This window comes from Nycticebus coucang, chromosome 1 (genome assembly GCF_027406575.1).
Source record: "Nycticebus coucang isolate mNycCou1 chromosome 1, mNycCou1.pri, whole genome shotgun sequence".
Lineage (NCBI taxonomy): Eukaryota > Metazoa > Chordata > Mammalia > Primates > Lorisidae > Nycticebus > Nycticebus coucang.
This window is the reverse complement of record NC_069780.1, coordinates 112,456,184-112,473,861: the sequence shown is the minus strand read 5'-3', so window position 1 is coordinate 112,473,861 and position 17,678 is coordinate 112,456,184. Positions and strand designations below refer to the sequence as shown.

The 17,678-nt window shown below is 37.4% G+C and overlaps 1 protein-coding gene across 11 annotated transcripts in view; it reads right to left on the bottom strand.

Annotated features, from left to right (window-relative positions):
* The window catches only part of MCTP1 (multiple C2 and transmembrane domain containing 1), a 621,784-nt gene that overhangs the window by 344,549 nt on the left and 259,557 nt on the right, over positions 1–17,678 (bottom strand). For all 11 annotated transcript variants that reach the window (XM_053586428.1, XM_053586455.1, XM_053586444.1 and 8 more), the window contains exon 2: positions 2,027–2,141. In XM_053586428.1, coding sequence (XP_053442403.1) covers positions 2,027–2,141 — 115 coding nt within the window. The remainder of the gene's footprint in view (positions 1–2,026; positions 2,142–17,678) is intronic.

The following is a 17,678-nucleotide window of genomic DNA, read 5'->3' as shown; positions in this document are numbered from 1 at the left end:
CTTCCTGAGATGCTGTTATTTCAAAATGTATAAAGGATGCTACATGGTCTACCTGGGGTCTGCACATGGTCCTGTTTCTAACCAGGATACAGGGAATCCTGTGTTTGGCCTCATTCTGTTCACTGGGACACTGCCTGGGGATTTGGAATTCAGGAGCTAAGAGTGCTTGCCTTGTGTAGTCCTTCATCGTGACCTGGCAAGGCCTGCTTGATCAACCCAGAGACCACTGCCAGGTCCATTCAAACTTCAGAGAGTCACTTGCTAGGAATTTCCAAAGTTTTAAGTGAGATATTAGTCCTGAATCCTGCGATTTCAGCAGATTCAACTGAGCAAATCTATGAAGCAAAAAGAATTCCATGTCTGCCAAAAGGTAATGATATGGCTGATATGGCTTCAAATATAGTTCTCCCCTCTATAGCCAATAATTGTGGGTCATGTAGAGTCTAATTAGTTAGCAGTCTGGTGGAGACTTGCTGTCTAGGTTGGGAAGAGGTCAGAGTTTTGAAATTTGCTTCAAAACCGCTTCTTCCGTGGTTGGAAGGGTCAAGTAATGTGTCAGACTGTCTTTGAATCTAAACTTCTAAAATGTATAAAGATTCTGGTACAAATATCTTTGTTATGGTGTGGTTTTTGGTCTTCTGGGTATATGCCCAGCAGAGGAATTACAGGATTGAATGGGAGATCTATTTTTAGATCTCTAAGTGTTCTCCATATATCTTTCCAAAAGGAATGTATTAATTTGCATTCCCACCAGCAGTGCAGAAGTGTTCCCTTTTCTCCACATCCACGCCAACATCTCTGGTCTTGAGATTTTGTGATATAGGCTAGTCTTATTGGAGTTAGATGGTATCTCAAAGTAGTTTTGATTTGCATTTCTCTGATGATTAAAGATGATGAGCATTTTTTCATATGTCTGAAGGCCGCTCGCCTGTCTTCTTCAGAGAAGTTTCTTTTCAATTCTCTTGCCCAGCCTGCGATGGGATCCCTTGTTCTTTTCTTGCTAATGCGTTTGAGTTCTCTGTGGATTCTGGTTATTAAACCTTTGTCAGAGACATAACCAGCAAATATCTTCTCCCATTCTGATGGCTGTTTGCTTGCTTTACTTAACTGTGTTCTTGGCTGTGCAGAAACTTTTTAGTTTGATCAAGTCCCAAAAGTGTATTTTTGAAGCTGCTTCAAACACCCGGGGGGTCCTTCTCATAAAAAAATCACCCAACCCAATTTCTTCGAGGGTTTTCCCTGCACTCTCTTCTAGTATTTTTATAGTTTCATGTCTTAAGTTTAGGTCTTTAATCCAGTAAGAGTCTATCTTGGTTAGTGGTGAAAGGTGTGAATCCAGTTTCAGTCTTCTACAGGTTGCCAGCCAGTTCACCCAGCACCATTTGTTAAATAGGGAAAGTGCCCAACAATCCAGGAATGGATTAACAAATTGTGGTATATGTACACCATGTAATACTATGCAGCCTTGAAGAAAGATGGAGACCTCAACTCCTTCATGTTTACATGGATGGAGCTGGAACATATTCTTCTCAGTAAAGTGTCTCAAAAATGGAAGAAAAAATATCCAATGTATTCACCCCTACTATGAAACTAACTTAGGACCTTCACATGAAGCTATAACCAAGTTACAACCTAAGAACAGGGGGAAGGGGGAGAGCGTGGGGAAGGAGGGGGGAGGTGGGTGGAGGGAGGGGGATTGAAAGGATCACACATGTGGTGCATCTTACAAGGGTACATGTGAGCCTTGGCAAATGTGGAATGTAAATGTCTTGACAAAGTAACTAGGATAGTGCCAGGAGGGCTATGTCAACTAATGAGTTGAAAATGTGTCAAATATTCTATGAAACAAGTGTATGGTGCCCCATGATCATATTGATGTACACAGCTATGATTTAATAAAAAAAATAAAAAAATAAAATGTATAATATTATAGTTAATTTTTTAAACTCGAGCAATCATAAGGAGACAAAGTCGGTCAGAAACATCCCAAAACAAGCTTCTAGATGATGCTTTCTGATGTTCTCACCTCCTCGATCCCGGGCAGCTAAACTTTGGCCCCTTCTTAATGTAACATCCAACTGGTACATTCCGGGGTCTGCCAACGGGGCGTCTGCATCACTGGCCCCAGCGGTGTTTATTTTCTGGAAAACAAGAAATATATAAAATAATAAGTTTATTATTTCTTTTCTATTTTCTTCTACAGGGGAACCACATGTAGCATAATTCATACTATAAGGATTAGTCTGTAAAATAAAGCATCAGTGACTACATACAATGTCACAATCACCCAATTAGCTGAAGATTCTGAAATTTATAAAATTCATAAAAACATGGCAGTTATAAATATGTCCTGTTTAAATGAGGCCAGGGATGACAAATGTAATATAAAAAACATTTCCTATGAAAGGCTCTACACAACTCAACTATGAAGGATGTGAGGTGAAAATCTAATCACTGTGAATGAAGAACCAAGGTGTGGGGAAAAGTTGATTTCCACATAACTGAAAATCAAAATTAAAATGAATTATTCAGGTGACTTTGTTGACTCATCTATGTACACAATTTCATACTGATGAAATTATTTCAGCTCCAACATAAAATATGATATAATTATACAGAAATAAATTCACTCAGTATTTTGACTGTATATGCCAGAAATAAATTCTCCATGGGGCTAAATTTCTAATGCTTCTTCCTATGGAATAAAGCACAAGCTAGATCTACAAATCTTTGCAAGGTTGCCTCTAAAGAATATTTTTTAGCAAAAATATAGTCTTAATAACTTATGAGGCATTGAGTTATCAGTGCACTTACAAAAGGAATAATTGTATTAAAACAACATAAAAGAAACATACGGTAAAATTGTACATGTCATATTTTATAGTCTCTGTCACTTTGTATATGATAGGAAAGCTTACCTTTTTTGCATGTTTAAGATTTTAAAAGATTCTTATTTTTTAACTCAAAATGTTTTTTGAGTATGTATAGATAAGGTAAAATAATAGGTTTGCCTTTTTTTAGTTCTATAATCCACATAAAATGCAATTATACAGCAGCATTTAAAAAATCTTCATTGAAATATAATTCACATTACATGAACTCATTATTTAATCAAAGCAGCATTTTTTTTTACTTTTTTTCTTATTAATATTAAATTAATGCGATTATGGGGCACCATACATTGGTTTTATAAACAGTTTGACACATTGTCATTAGACTGGTTAACATAGCCTTCTTGGCATTTTCTTAGTTATTGTATTAAGACAATTATATTCTACATTTACTAAGTTTCACATGTACCCTTATAAGATGCACCACAGGTGTAATCCCACCTATCACCCTCCCTCCTCCCATCTTCTTCCCTCCCTCCCCTCTCTCTCCCCATTCCCCATATTCTTACGTTATACCTGGGTTATAGCTTTCATGTGAAAGCCATAAATTAGTTTCATAGTAGGGCTGAGTACATTGGATACTTTTTCTTCCATTCTTGAGATACTTTACTAAGAAGAATATGTTCCAGCTCCATCCATGTAAACATGAAAGAGGTAAAGTCTCCAACTTTCTTTAAGGCTGCATAATATTCCATGGTGTACATATACCACAATTTATTAATCCATTCGTGGATCAATGGGCACTTAGGCTTTTTCCATGACTTAGCAATTATTAATTGGGATGCAATAAACATTCTGGTACAAATATCTTTGTTATAATTTGATTTTTGGTTTTCTGGGTATATACCTAGTAGAGGAATTATAGGATTGAATGGTAGGTCTATTTTTAGATCTCTAAGTGTTCTCTCTTTTAATACATTCAAAAGGAATGTATTAATTTGCATTCCCACCAGCAGTGCAAAAGTGTTCCCTTTTCTCCACATCCATGCCAACATCTCTGGTCTTGGGATTTTGTGATATAGGCTAATTTTACTGGCGTTAGATGGTATCTCAAGGTAGTTTTGATTTGCATTTCTCTGATGATTAAAGATGATGAGCATTTTTTCATATGTCTGTAGGCCGTGTGCCTGTCTTCTTCAGAGAAGTTTCTCTTCAACTCCCTTGCCCAGTCTGCAATGGGATCACTTGTTCTTTTCTTGCTTATATGTTTGAGTTCTCTGTGGATTCTGGTTATTAAACCTTTGTTGGAGACATAACCTGCAAATATCTTCTCCCATTCTGAGGGCTGTCTGCTTGCTTTATTTACTGTGTTCTTGGCTGTGCAGAAGCTTTTTAGTTTGATCAGGTCCCAGTAGTGTATTTTTGAAGCTGCTTCAATTGCCCGGGGGGTCCTCCCCATAAAATCTCACCCAGACCAATTTCTTCGAGAGTTTTCCCTGCACTCTCTTCTACTATTTTTATAGTTTCATGTCTTAAGTTTAAATCTTTAATCCAGTGAGAGTCTATCTTAGTTAATGGTGAAAGGTGGGGTCTAGTTTCAGTCTTCTACAGGTTGCCAGCCAGTTCACCCAGCACCATTTGTTAAATAGGGAATCTTTTCCCCACTGAATGTTTTTAATTGGCTTGTCAAAGATCAGATAATGGTAAGTAGCTGGATTCATATCTTAGTTCTCTATTCTGTTCCAGACATCTACTTCTCTGTTTTTGTGCCAGTACACTATGCTGTTTTGATCACTATCGATTTATAGTATAGTCTGAGGTCTGGTAGCGTAATTCCTCCTGCTTTGTTTTCATTTCTGAGTAATGTCTTGGCTATTCGAGGTTTTTTTGATTCCATATAAAACTAAGTATTATTTTTTCAAGATCTTTAAAGTATGACAGTGGGGCTTTAATAGGGATTGCATTAAAATTGTATATTGCTTTGGGTAGTATGGACATTTTAACAATGTTGATTCTTCCCAGCCATGAGCATGGTATGTTTTTCCATTTGTTAACTTTTTCAGCTGTTTCTTTTCTTAGAGTTTCATAGTTCTCTTTATAGAGATCTTTCACATCTTTTGTTAGATAAACTCCCAAATATTTCATCTTCTTTGGCACTACGGTGAACGGAATAGAGTCCTCAACTGTTTTTTCAGCTTGACTATTGTTGGCATATATAAAGGCTACTGATTTATGAGTGTTGATTTTGTAACCTGAGACACTGCTGTATTCCTTGATCACTTCTAAGAGTTTTGTAGTAGAATCCCTGGTGTTTTGATTGTATACAATCATATCGTCTGCAAAGAGCGAAAGTTTGATCTCTTCTGACCCTATACGGATACCCTTGATTGCCTTTTCTTCCCTCATTGCTATGGCTAAAACTTCCATCACAATATTAAAGAGCAGTGGAGACAATGGGCAGCCTTGTCTAGTTCCTGATCTGAGTGGAAATGATTTCAGTTTACCGCCATTCGATACGATATTGGCTGTGGGTTTGCTGCAGATGGCCTCTATCAGTTTAAGAAATGTCCCTTCTATACCAATTTTCTAAAGTGTTCTGATCATGAAGGGATGCTGGATCTTATCAAAAGCTTTTTCTGCATCAATTGAGAGAATCATATGGTCTTTGTTTTTTAATTTGTTTATGTGCTGAATTATACTTATGGATTTATGTATATTAAACCAGCCTTGAAACCCTGGGATAAAACCGACTTGATCATGATGTATAATTTGTTTGATATGTTGTTGGATTCTGTTTGTTAGGAACAGAAGAATATTGTTGAATATTTTTTCATCTATATTCATTAGTGATATTGGTCTATAATTTTCTTTTCTTGTTGGGTCTTTTCCTGGTTTGGGGATCAGGGTGATGTTTGCTTCATAGAACGTGTTGGGTAGTCTTCCTTCTTTTTCTACGTTTTGGAACAGGTTGAGTAATATAGGTACTAGTTCCTCTTTAAAGATTTGGTAGAATTCTAACGTGAAGCCATCTGGTCCTGGGCTTTTCTTTTTAGGGAGATCTTGTATGGTTGATGCTATTTCAGAACTTGATATTGGCATGTTCAACATTTCCACTTGATTCTGGCTAAGTTTTGGAAGGTGACATGCTTCCGAGTATTGGTCAATTTCTTTCAGATTTTCATATTTCTGAGAATAAAGTTTCTTGTAATATTCATTAAGGATTTTTTTAATTTCTGAGGAGTCTATTGTTATTTCGTCTTTGTCATTTCTGATTGATGAAATTAGAGATTTTACTATTTTTTTCCTGGTTAGGTTAGCCAAAGTTTTATCTATTTTATTGACTTTTTAAAAAAAAACAACTTTTTGATTTATTGATCTGTTGTATAATTCTTTTGTTTTCAATTTCATTTAATTCTGCTCTAATTTTGGTTATTTATTTTCTTCTACTGGGTTTGGGGTTCGAATGAGCATTTTTTTTTTTTTTTGAGATTTTAAAACCACGATAAGAAGATTTTCTGTTGGAACGATTATGATTTAAAACAAGCAGCAGCACAGCTCTGATTGACTACCTGAACTCGTCACCTCTCCTCTGGTAACAATGAAAAAGAACTGCCTTCCCCTCCTCCTTAGATCCTCGGTTCCCTGAGAGATCACAGTTCTCACTCTTGCTGGAAAGCGCTAAACCACTTTTGGCTTCTTCATTTCACTCCCACCCACATCCAAACAGTTGCCAACTCCCATCCACTCCATTTCTGTATTACACCTCCCATAGTCGTTGTCACTAATTTAAATCTGGCCTTCAAACAACAGAGGAGTAGAAGGTAAAAGGATTATCTTGCTTTTCCCTCTTTTGTCCAATCACTCTTCCCTGTGGCTGCCAATTGAAATAGCTTGGGATGTATATCTTTCCACACTTTGGGGAGTTTTACACAAACACAAACATACAGGTTTCTTTTTCTGTGGTTGGGTTTTCAGTTTTCACTAGTTTTCAACAAAGATAGTATTATATTTTGTCTGTTATTAACAATATATAGAAAAACATCATAGATACTTATAAAATTAATACATATAGCTCTCTCACTCCAAAATTTCCCAGCTTTATTGTGGTATAAAGGACAAAACTGTATGATTTTATGAGGTACAACATGATGATTTGACATATGTATGTTCTATGAAAGGATTACCATAATCAAATTGGTTAACACATCTCCCTCTCACCTCACCTAGTCACCTATTTTTGTTTTATTTTGTGGTGAGGATATTTAAGCAAATTTTAAGAACAGGGTCTCCACAGAGTTCATGTGCAATTCTAAATCACATCCTATTTTCAATCACACAGGGACCTTACAGACACCCTACACATGGTTCAGTGTTGTTACCCACAGTCACCATGCTGGATGTTGGAATCTCTGAATTTACTGATCCTACAATTCAAAGTTTGGGCCCTTTGACCAACATTTCTCTTTCTCCCTCACTGCCCTGGTACCTGGTAACCACATTTTATTGAAGGCACATTATTTTCATCAGTGTGGGAATAGCATAATTTCGTTATTACTTTACTACTGATGAACATTTGTATTGGTGTTAGTGATTGCATCACAAAGTCTGGTGCTTCTATTTCTCTTACAGAATGAACTTTCCCAATAGATTTTCCAAAAGTGTTAAATAGCTGACACTACTATCGAAGCATACGAGAGGGTCTACTTTAGTCAGTGTGGGATGTTACTAATTGTCCTAATTTTTTCAAATTTGGTGGTTAAAATGCATCATCTTCCTAAAATACATGAGTCCAGAACAATGGTAAAGTATCTTAAAACCAGTTTAAAGAATGAGGGAGTGAGAGCTTTCAATGGTCATACAGAAAACACTCATTTGGAAAGAAAGGAAGCCAATCAAACTCTTCTAAACAGCTTTTAAGAAAAAGTTGTATGTGGGTCTAATTAATAAGCAAGATTTAAATTCAGGCCCAATAAACATTTTTGAGCTACATGTGTGTTCCAAGCCTCTTATTAAGTTCTTTTTTATCTATTGTTTCCAAGCAAACAAATCTATTAATAACTATTAAGCTGAGAAGAGTTTAATGCTTTCTTAAAAATGGAATAAAATCTGCAAGGAGAAATTTCCACCCACCTTGCACCTTCCTCTAGGGTTTTGATATCTTTAAAAATCTGAATGCTCAGACACCTGCATTTTTTATAGTCTTCACCACTCTATTCAGGTCTTAAAGTTTAGAATGCATAATTCACAGAGCACTTGGTTTTATAGTTTAAAATGTGTGTGATATTTTATGTGCAGGTTAATGAATTTCCAAAGACTATTTTAACTACACTAGACTTCTGAGTTCTGCTGCTTCAGAATCAACATCTAGTTAAGGCGTAACTTCATGGGGTTTACATTCATTGCCTATGTTCATTTCTCTATCTACAAATTTCTCATTTCTATCTTTTGCTCACTTTTCTCCGATGTTGTCCTTTTATAAACAGCATGAAGAAGTTTCTCTGTCAAACACACGGCCACCAGTGTGGTTATGTAGAAACCACTTAGCTGTGCTTTCTTCCCCTTTTATGACTTCTGCATTTCTTATCAAACGCATCATGAGAATAAATAATCTCCTATATTAAAAATGTTTTTATAATATAATTTTAATTTTTATGTATCTCTAAATCATCTGAACTAAATTTTAAGTGTTTATTGTGAGACATGAACCTAAATTTTTCCTTACTTGTTATGTAGATAGACAGCCAATAGCTGTGCCTATTAAATAAACCATTTCTCTCTATAGTACATTAAATTCCCATATATACTTGGTTCTGTTTCTGAAGACCCAATCATCTACTTATTTCTGTGTTAATATAATTCTACTTGATTACAATGACTTTAAAGTAAATTCCAACATTTGTCAGCGTATGTAGATCCCATCTTCCTTATTTTTCAAAAGCTTGTTGATTACTTTTTGATTTTTATTATTCCCTGAGAAGGCAAAATAGCTTGCCTGGGTTAGCTGAGCCAGACCACCTAGGTTTGAATCCTGACTCTGCCACTTAACTAGTTGTGTGATCTTGGGCAATCATTCAAGCTATCTTTGCTTTAGTTTTTATATCTCTGATGTGGAACTACATTAATAACACTACCTCTGCATGTGGTTGTATTAACACACATAAGATATTAAAATACTGCCTAGCATATGGTGAGCACTCAATAAATGTTAGCTTACACTATTCTCTAAAAATTAAACAAACAAAAAAAACTAAGGTTCTGATTTGAACTACTCTGAATATCTATACTAATATGGGAAGAATTTATAATGTCACGCTAGCAGTGTCCTTCTTTAAGAAAAGTATTACTTCCCACTTTTTCAGTTCTTGTTTTCTGCCCTTTAATAAACTTTTATTATTTTCTTCTTGTAGGTCCTATCCCTACCTAGCTAAATTTGTTCTTGGGTATTTCATGGGTTTCATTTCCATTGCATATGGAGTATTATTTTCTATTTCCACTTTGATCAGGTTATTTTTAGTACAATGGACAAATATTATTTTGTATAATGGCTTCGCCTGTCACTTTGCAAGTCCTATTTTGGGTTACTGCATATAAAAATTATATTATCTGTCTCGGCTCGGCACCTGTAGCCCAGTGGTCATGGCACCAGCCACATACACCAAGGCTGGCAGGTTGAAACCCTGGCCAGGTCAGCTAAACAACGACAACTGCAATAAAAAAAATAGCCAGGCGTTGTGGCAGGCGCTTGTAGTCCCAGCTACTTGGGAAGCTGAGGCAAGAGAATCGCTTAAGCCCAAGAGTTTGAGGTTGCTGTGAGCTGTGACGCCATAGCACTCTACCAAGGGCGACGTAGTGAGATTGTCTTAAAAAAAAAAATTATATCATCTGCCTGTGGTGCCTCTTTGACTCTCATTTTCTAAGACTTGTTTATTTTATCTTATCATATTATCTTCCAAAGACTATTTAAAATAGTGGGCATTTCTGAGTTGCATGTGATTAATGCCTTTTAGGATTTCACCATTTAACACAGTATTTATCAAGTTTAGGCTTTTTATTCACTCTTAATTTACTGGGGCTTTTTTTTAAAAAGGACTGCTGAATTTTATCAATAGCTTGTGAGTATCCATTGATAAGATCATAGGGAATTTTCGGTTGATAGATTTTGCCAATATTAAATCATCTTCATTTTTCTGGAGCAGATGCTACTTAACATTGTGAGTTTGTTCAGTCTGATGTAAAACCCTGATTATGTTCAAAACCATGTATTTTACTTTAGCGAATTTGAGCATCACTGTACTTCTCAGTGAGGCAGTCACAGCTCCTATTACATAATGGCGGCCTATCCTTCTATACTGACCTTTGACTTCTCTTTCACAAGTCCTGGACCACTGGTCCTTCCTAGATAGGACTTACACTTCACCAACTCCCATCTTCCCCCTTCCTCTCTAGAAGAACTGGCCTTCCCTCCTGTTTTCCAGGTCTCCCACTCAGTCTTCAAGGACCCTTTCATTAGCACTTCATATCTTTCTTTTGCATTACCACATCCTATCTCAAATGTAATACTTATCACTTTAGATTATAAACTTTTAAAATCAAGGAAAAGAGTGTTTAAAGGTCAAATTGAAAATGAATTATGTTAGGGGCCATGAGGATAGAAAGAAGTCTTTGAGAGCAGAGGATCTAGCTGTAGGAAGATGCAGGTGGCTCTCTGACGATGCTGATGGGTCATGGTAGTTTACTGTCCCTTCTCTGCTCAGGCTTTGGCACTTTGTTCCCAGTGTGCCCTTAGACTCCTTCTTGATACAGTGCTCCAGGCAGCAACACAGACTGATCAAAACTGGCAAATAAAACCAAACCCTATCCACTCAGGAGCTACAATAAAAGACAGACACAGCTGGGCACAGTGGCTCACATCTATAATCTCAACACTCCAGGAGGCCACGGCAGGTGGATCACTTGAGCTCAGGAGTTTGAGACCAGCCTGAGCAAGAGCAAGACCTGTGTCTACTAAAATTAGAAAAACTGGTGGGATTACACCAGCGGTGCATCTTACAAGGGTATATGTGAAACTTGGTAAACGGTCTGTGAAGCTAGTGAATGATGCCCCATGATCATATCAATGTACACAGCTATGATTTAATAATAAAATAAAATAAAATTAGAAAAACTGGCCAGGCATTATGGCAGGTGCCTGTAGGTGTAACTCTGGAGGCAGGAGGATCACTTGAGCCCAAGAATTTGAGGTTGCTGTGAGCTATGATGCTGCTGCAGCACTCTACCCAGGGCAATAGAGTGAGACTGTCTCAAAATAAATAAATAAATAAATAACCACACACACACACACACACACACATATATATACACATACATACATATATATAAAAGACAGACTTTTAACATAAACATGGAGCTATCAGGTCTTGGGGAGATCATGTGATGGGGGAGCAGGAAAGCTGACCAATTATTATACGAGAATCTGAGGGGGCCACATAGAGATGACAATGAGCAGGATCCGAAAATGTGGGAAGGATTTAACAACTGAAGAGTCCGAAGAAGAGAGGATTAGAAAAAGCAACAGGCGCCAGGGGTGGGTGGTTACCTGACAGTGCGACGGTGGTAGGCAATCATCTGGAAGTACGTCAGTGGTGGGCGGTCACCTGGAAGTACGTCAGTGGTGGGCGGTCACCTGACAGTGCATCATGGTGGCCAGTCACCTGACAGTGTGTTACTAGAGGGCGGTACCTGACAGTGTGCCCAGTGGTGGGCCGTCACCTGACAGTGTGTCACTGGAGGGTGGTACTTGACAGTGTGCCCAGCGGTGGGAGGTCACCTGACAGTACGTCAGGTGGGTGGGTGGTCTCCTGACAGTGTATCAGTGGTGGACGGTCACCTGAAAGTACATCACTGGGACGACAGGCACGGTGACGTGGGGCTGAGGGGAGCTTCAGCTGCGGACAGCAGGGAGTCATTGCAGGATTCTGAAGAGAGAGACAACACGACTAGGCCTCGTTTAACAAGCTCTCATTGCCTTCCAGTTCTGCGCTCTGGGCTACCGCTGAGATGTCAGAGACGAACGCAACCTGACCTTTTCTCTCTTTTGTAAGACAGATGAAAATAGAGAAATCCTGAGAACACAGAAATTATTTCAAAAGTTTTCTAACAGTTCAGTTTAAGTCACAAGAACCTGATATGGTTACTGATCATTCAAGACGTGGGAGACGGGGAAATGGGTCAGGGGGCCACAGAGAAGTCCCCGCTCAGTTCCCTGGAGGATGGTAATGACGGCAGTGGGGAGCAGAAGCGAGAGGAGGAGCAGGTTCCAGGCCCCCACTGTGTCAAGCTCCAAGAATGCCCCAACCTCTTAAAAAAAAGAACATTAAGAACATAAGTGGATGTAGAGACTTATCCCCTCATGCTCATAGTAAGGGTTCTAAGAAGAAAATTGGCAGGCTGATAATGGAGGGTTACAAGAAGTAAATACACATTTTTTATTGTAAAGTATCTTTTGAAAAATGTTTATAAGGTTTGCAGATACATATGTAAACTAGGAAAGATGTATCTGAAGTGCTAGGCATACATATAAATTAACTTTGTTATTTGTTCATTTCGTAAATTTTAATATAATGTCTTGAATGCCATGTCCAACTATTGTTTTCTCTAGTGGTCTTCTGCTTTTGCAACCAAGGTTAACAGCCATTCCACAGCATGTATAACAATTGTAAGGGGTTGATGACCTGTGCAGTTGTTTCTACCACCCATCTTCCTGCTAAACTGGGAAGGCAGAGGCCACACCTGTTTTCCTCACAGGTGTCACCTTGATATATCTGTGGCACTTAGCTGCCCATATTCTGGGCAAAGAATATGTGGATCCTCAGTACATATTTTTAAATGAATGAACTAAGAAATTAATAATTGAAAAGAGCTTAATTTTTTAACTCTTTCCAGGAGCTTTTGCATTTTCAGAGACCAATTAAAGAAGGAAAGGAAAGTCTGTCTTAGTGGAGGAATCCTAGGCAATGAATACTTGAGGGAGAAGGACAACTGGGTAAAGTCTATACACAGAATGGGGAAAATCCATGTCATCTAATGGGCACACCTTCCTATGTATGCCAGTCATCATGCCTGATTAATCTATAGCCCCAACTGGAAGAAAAACCTATGCTTGGTTCCAAGTGAGTCTCCAGAGTCTCACCCTGTCACCTTGAGTGGAAGGCTGTGGCATCATCGTAGCTCACAGTAACCTCAAATTCCTGGGCTTAAGTGATCCTCTTGCCTCAGCTTCCCATGTAGCTGGAACTACAGGTGCCCACCACAACACCTGACTAATTTTTCTATTTTTAGTAGAGATGGGGTCTCACTCTCTTGCTCAGGCTGGTCTTGAACTCCTGAGCTGAAACAATCTGCCAGCCTTGGCCTTCTAAAGTGTTAGGATTATAAGTGTGAGCCACCATGCCCGGCTTCCTTTTATATTTTGGATATATTCCTATTTAATGTATGATTTACAAATACTTTCTCCCAATCTGTGGGTGTCTATTCATTCCATTAATTGTTTCCTTGCTGTGCTGATATAATCTGATTTATCTTACTTTTACTTTTACTTTTGTTGCCTGTGCTTTTGGGGTTTTATTTATTGCTAATACCAATGTCATAGAGGTTTTGCCTGATGTTTTCTTCAAGTTATAGGTCTTACATTTAAATCTTTAATCCATTTTGAGTTGATTCTTATATCAAAGATAAGAGTCTAAAGGGCTAGTTTGCCATACACAAATCAATAAATATGATTCGCCATATTAACAGAATGAAGGCCAAAACCCATACAATGATCACCTCAATAGATGCATAAAAATCATTTCACGAAATTCAATGTTCTTTCATGATAAAATCTCTCAACAAATTAGGTATATAAAGAATGTTCCTCAGCACAATAAAGACCAGATATAACAAGTCCACACCCAATATCAGACTCAATGGTGAAAAGTTGAAGGCTTTTCCACTACGATCAGGACAAGAATGCCCACTCTCACTTCGGGTCAGCATACTCCTGGAAGTCTTAGGCAGAATAATTTGGCAAGAAAAAGAAAGAAAGGTAATCCAAATAGGAAAAGAATATGCGAAATTGTCTCTGCTGACAACATGAATGTGTGTGTGTGTATTCCTAAGTACTCCACCAAAATCTATTAGAATTAAAGGAATTCATAAAGTAGGATACAAAATTAGCTTACAAAAAAATCATTTGTGATTCTGAATATATATATTCAGAAGGACTCCATACCAAAATCTATTAGAATTAAAGGAATTCATAAAGTAGAATACAAAATTAGCTTATAAAAAATCAGTTGTGATTCTATATGCTAACAACAAACTATCTGAAAAAGGAAATTAAGAAAACGATGCGCCTGCAGTGCATCTTACAAGGGTACAGGTAAAACTCAGTAAATGTAGAATATAACTGTCTTAACACAATAACTAAGAAAATGCCAGGAAGGCTATATTAACCAGTGTGATGAAAATGTGTCAAACTGTTTACAAAACCAATGTATGCTGCCCCATGATCGCATTAATATACACAGCTATGATTTAATATTAATAAATAAATAAATAAAAGGAAAGAAAAGAAAATGATGCCATTTCCAATAGCATCAAAAGAAAATACTTAGGAGTAAATTTAAGTAAGGGAGTGAAAGATCTGTATACTGAAAACTACAAAACGTTGAAGACAGAAATTGGAGATGACATACAAAAAGGAAAGATACACTGTGTTCAAGGACTGGAATTATCAATATTGTTAAAATGGCCATACTACCCAAGTGATCTACAGATTCAATGAAATCCCTATCAAAATTTTAATGCCATTTGTTATAGAAATAGAAAAAAATAATCCTAAAATTCATACAGAAGCACAAACAACCCTGAATGGCCAAAGCCATCTTAAGCAAAAAGAACAAAGCTGGAAGCATCACACTGTCAGATTTCTAAATATGTTACAAAACTACAGTAATGGCAGTATGGTACTGCCATAAAAACAAACATAGGAACAAATGAGTAGAACAGAAATCCTAGAAACAAACCTATGTATTTATGGTCAATTTGTTTTTGACAGAGGTGCTCAGAACATTCAATGTGGGGAGGACAGTCTCTTCAATAAAGGGTGTTGGAAAAACTGAATAGTCACATGCAGAAGAATGAAAAAAGTTCAGAATTTTAAATTCAGAGTTCAGTTTGAAGATTAGGGAGTTTCCCACTCAATTAAAATGTGGGGACTTTTCTTGTGAATTAATTGAAGTTCTGTATAGATCCTGGTTCTTAAGTGTTTGTGTGATTCAAAATGTGCAAATATCCTTTCCCATTGGGTAGGTTGTCTATTTGCTTTGGTTGTTGTCTCCTTGGCTGTACAAAAACTTTTCAATTTAATTAAATCCCATTTGTTTATTATTGCAGTTGTTGCTATTGCCATGGCAGTCTTCCTCATAAAATCTTTCCACAGGCTGATATCTTCCAGTGTTTTTCCTATTCTTTCTTTGAGGATTTTTATTGTTTCATGCCTTAAATTTAAGTCCTTTATCCATCTTGAATCAATTTTTGTGAGTGGAGAAAGGTGTGGGTCCAGTTTCAGGCTTTTACATGTGGATATCCAGTTCTCCCAGCACCATTTATTGAATAGGGAATCTTTCCCCCACTGGACAGGTTTGTTTGGTTTATCGAAGATTAGGTGGTTGTAAGATGTTCGTTTCATTTCCTGGTTTTCTATTTGATTCCAAATGTCTATGTCTCTCTTTTTGTGCCAGTACCATGCTGTCTTGACCACTATGGCCTTGTAATACAGCCTAAAATCTGATATGGTGATACCCCCAGCTTTGTTTTTATTGCTAAGAACTTCCTTAGCAATACGGGGTTTTTTCTGGTTCCATACAAAACACAGAATCATTTTTTGCAAGTCTTGAAAATAGGATGTTGGTATTTTAATAGGGATGGCGTTGAATCGGTAAATTGCTCTGAGAAGTATAGACATTTTAACAATGTTGATTCTTCCCAGCCATGAGCATGGTATGTTCTTCCATCTGTTAAGGTCCTCTGCTATTTCCTTTCTTAATGTTACATAATTTTCCTTATAGAGGTCCTTCACCTCTTTTGTTAGGTATATTCCTAAGTATTTCATTTTCTTTGGGGCTATGGTAAATGGAGTTGTATCTTTAATTAACATCTCATCTTGGCTGTTGTTGGCATACACAAAAGCAACTGACTTGTGAACATTGATTTTATATCCTGAAACGTTACTATATTTTTTAATGACTTCCAAAACTGAACACTGCCTCCAAGGACAGAGAAAATGGCTGTTGACCTGGCCTAGCATTTACCCTGTTGCAGTGCCATTTATTTATTTATTTATATTAAGTCATAAATACATAAATCATGTATACATTAATGCATTTATAGGGTACAATGTGCTGATTTTATATACAATTTGGAAAGCTTACATCAAACTGGTTAACATAGCCTTCACCTTGTTTACTTGATTATTGTGTTAAGACATTTATACTCTACACTTAATAGATTTGACATGTACACTTGCAATATGCACCATAGGTATGGCCCCACCATTTATCCTCCCTCCATTCAACCTGCTCCCTCTCCTTCCCTCCTCTTCCTCTTCCCTCCTTCATCCTGGGCTATAGTTGTGTTTTATCTTTCATATGAAAGTGTGGGTGACTTTAAATTAGTTTCATAGTAGGGCTGAGTACATTGGATACTTTTTCTTCCATTCTTGAGATACTTTACTAAGAAGAATATGTTCCAGCTCCATCCATGTAAACATAAAAGAGGTAAAGTCTCTATCTTTTTTCAAGGCTGCATAATATTCCATGGTACACATAAAGCACAATTTATTAATCCACTCACGGGTGAATGGACACTTGGACTTCTTCCATGATTTGGCAATTATGAATTGAGCTGCAATGAACAATCTGGTGCAAATATCTTTGTTGTAAAGTGATTTTTTGGTCTTTTGGATACACCCCTAGTAGAGGAATTACAAGATCGAACAGCAGGTCTACTTTTAGATCCCTAAATGTTCTCCAAACTTCTTTCCAAAAGGAATGTATTAGCTTGCATTCCCAATGGCAGTGCAGAAGTGTTCCCTTTTCTCCACATCCATGCCAGTGGATATTTTGGGATTTTTGTTATATGGACTACTCTTGCTAGAGTTAGAGCATCTGTCTAGGTTAGAGTGGTTTTGATTTGCATTTCTCTGATGATTAAAGATGATGAGCATTTTTTCATGTGTCTGTAGGCCATGCGCCTGTCTTCTTCAGAGAAGATTCTGTTCAAGTCTCTTGCCCACAATGAAATGGGATCACTTGTTCTTTTCTTATTAATAAGTTTGAATTCTCTGTGGATTCTGGTTATCAAACCTTTGTCACAAACATAACCTACAAATATCTTCTCCCACTCTAAGGGCTGTCTGCTTGCCTTATTGTGTTCTTGGCTGTGTAGAAGCTTTTTAGTTTGATCAGATCCCAGTAATGTGTATTTGGTGTTGCTTCAATTGCCCGGTGGCAGGAGGGGTTAGGGTGTCCTCCTCATAAAGTATTCTCCCAGGCCAATTTCTTCAAGTGTTTCCCCTGAGCTCTCTCCAAGAATCTTTATATTATCATGTCTTAAGTTTAAATCTTTTGGGTTTTTTTTTTTTTTTTGCAGTTTTTGGCTGGAGCTGGGCTTGAACCTGCCACCTCCGGCATATGGGGCCGGCACCCTACTGCTTTGAGCTTCAAGCGCCACCCCCAAGTTCCAATAAGAGTCACTTTGTTAATGGCAAAAGGTGTAGGTCCAGTTTCAGTCTTCTCTAAGTCATCA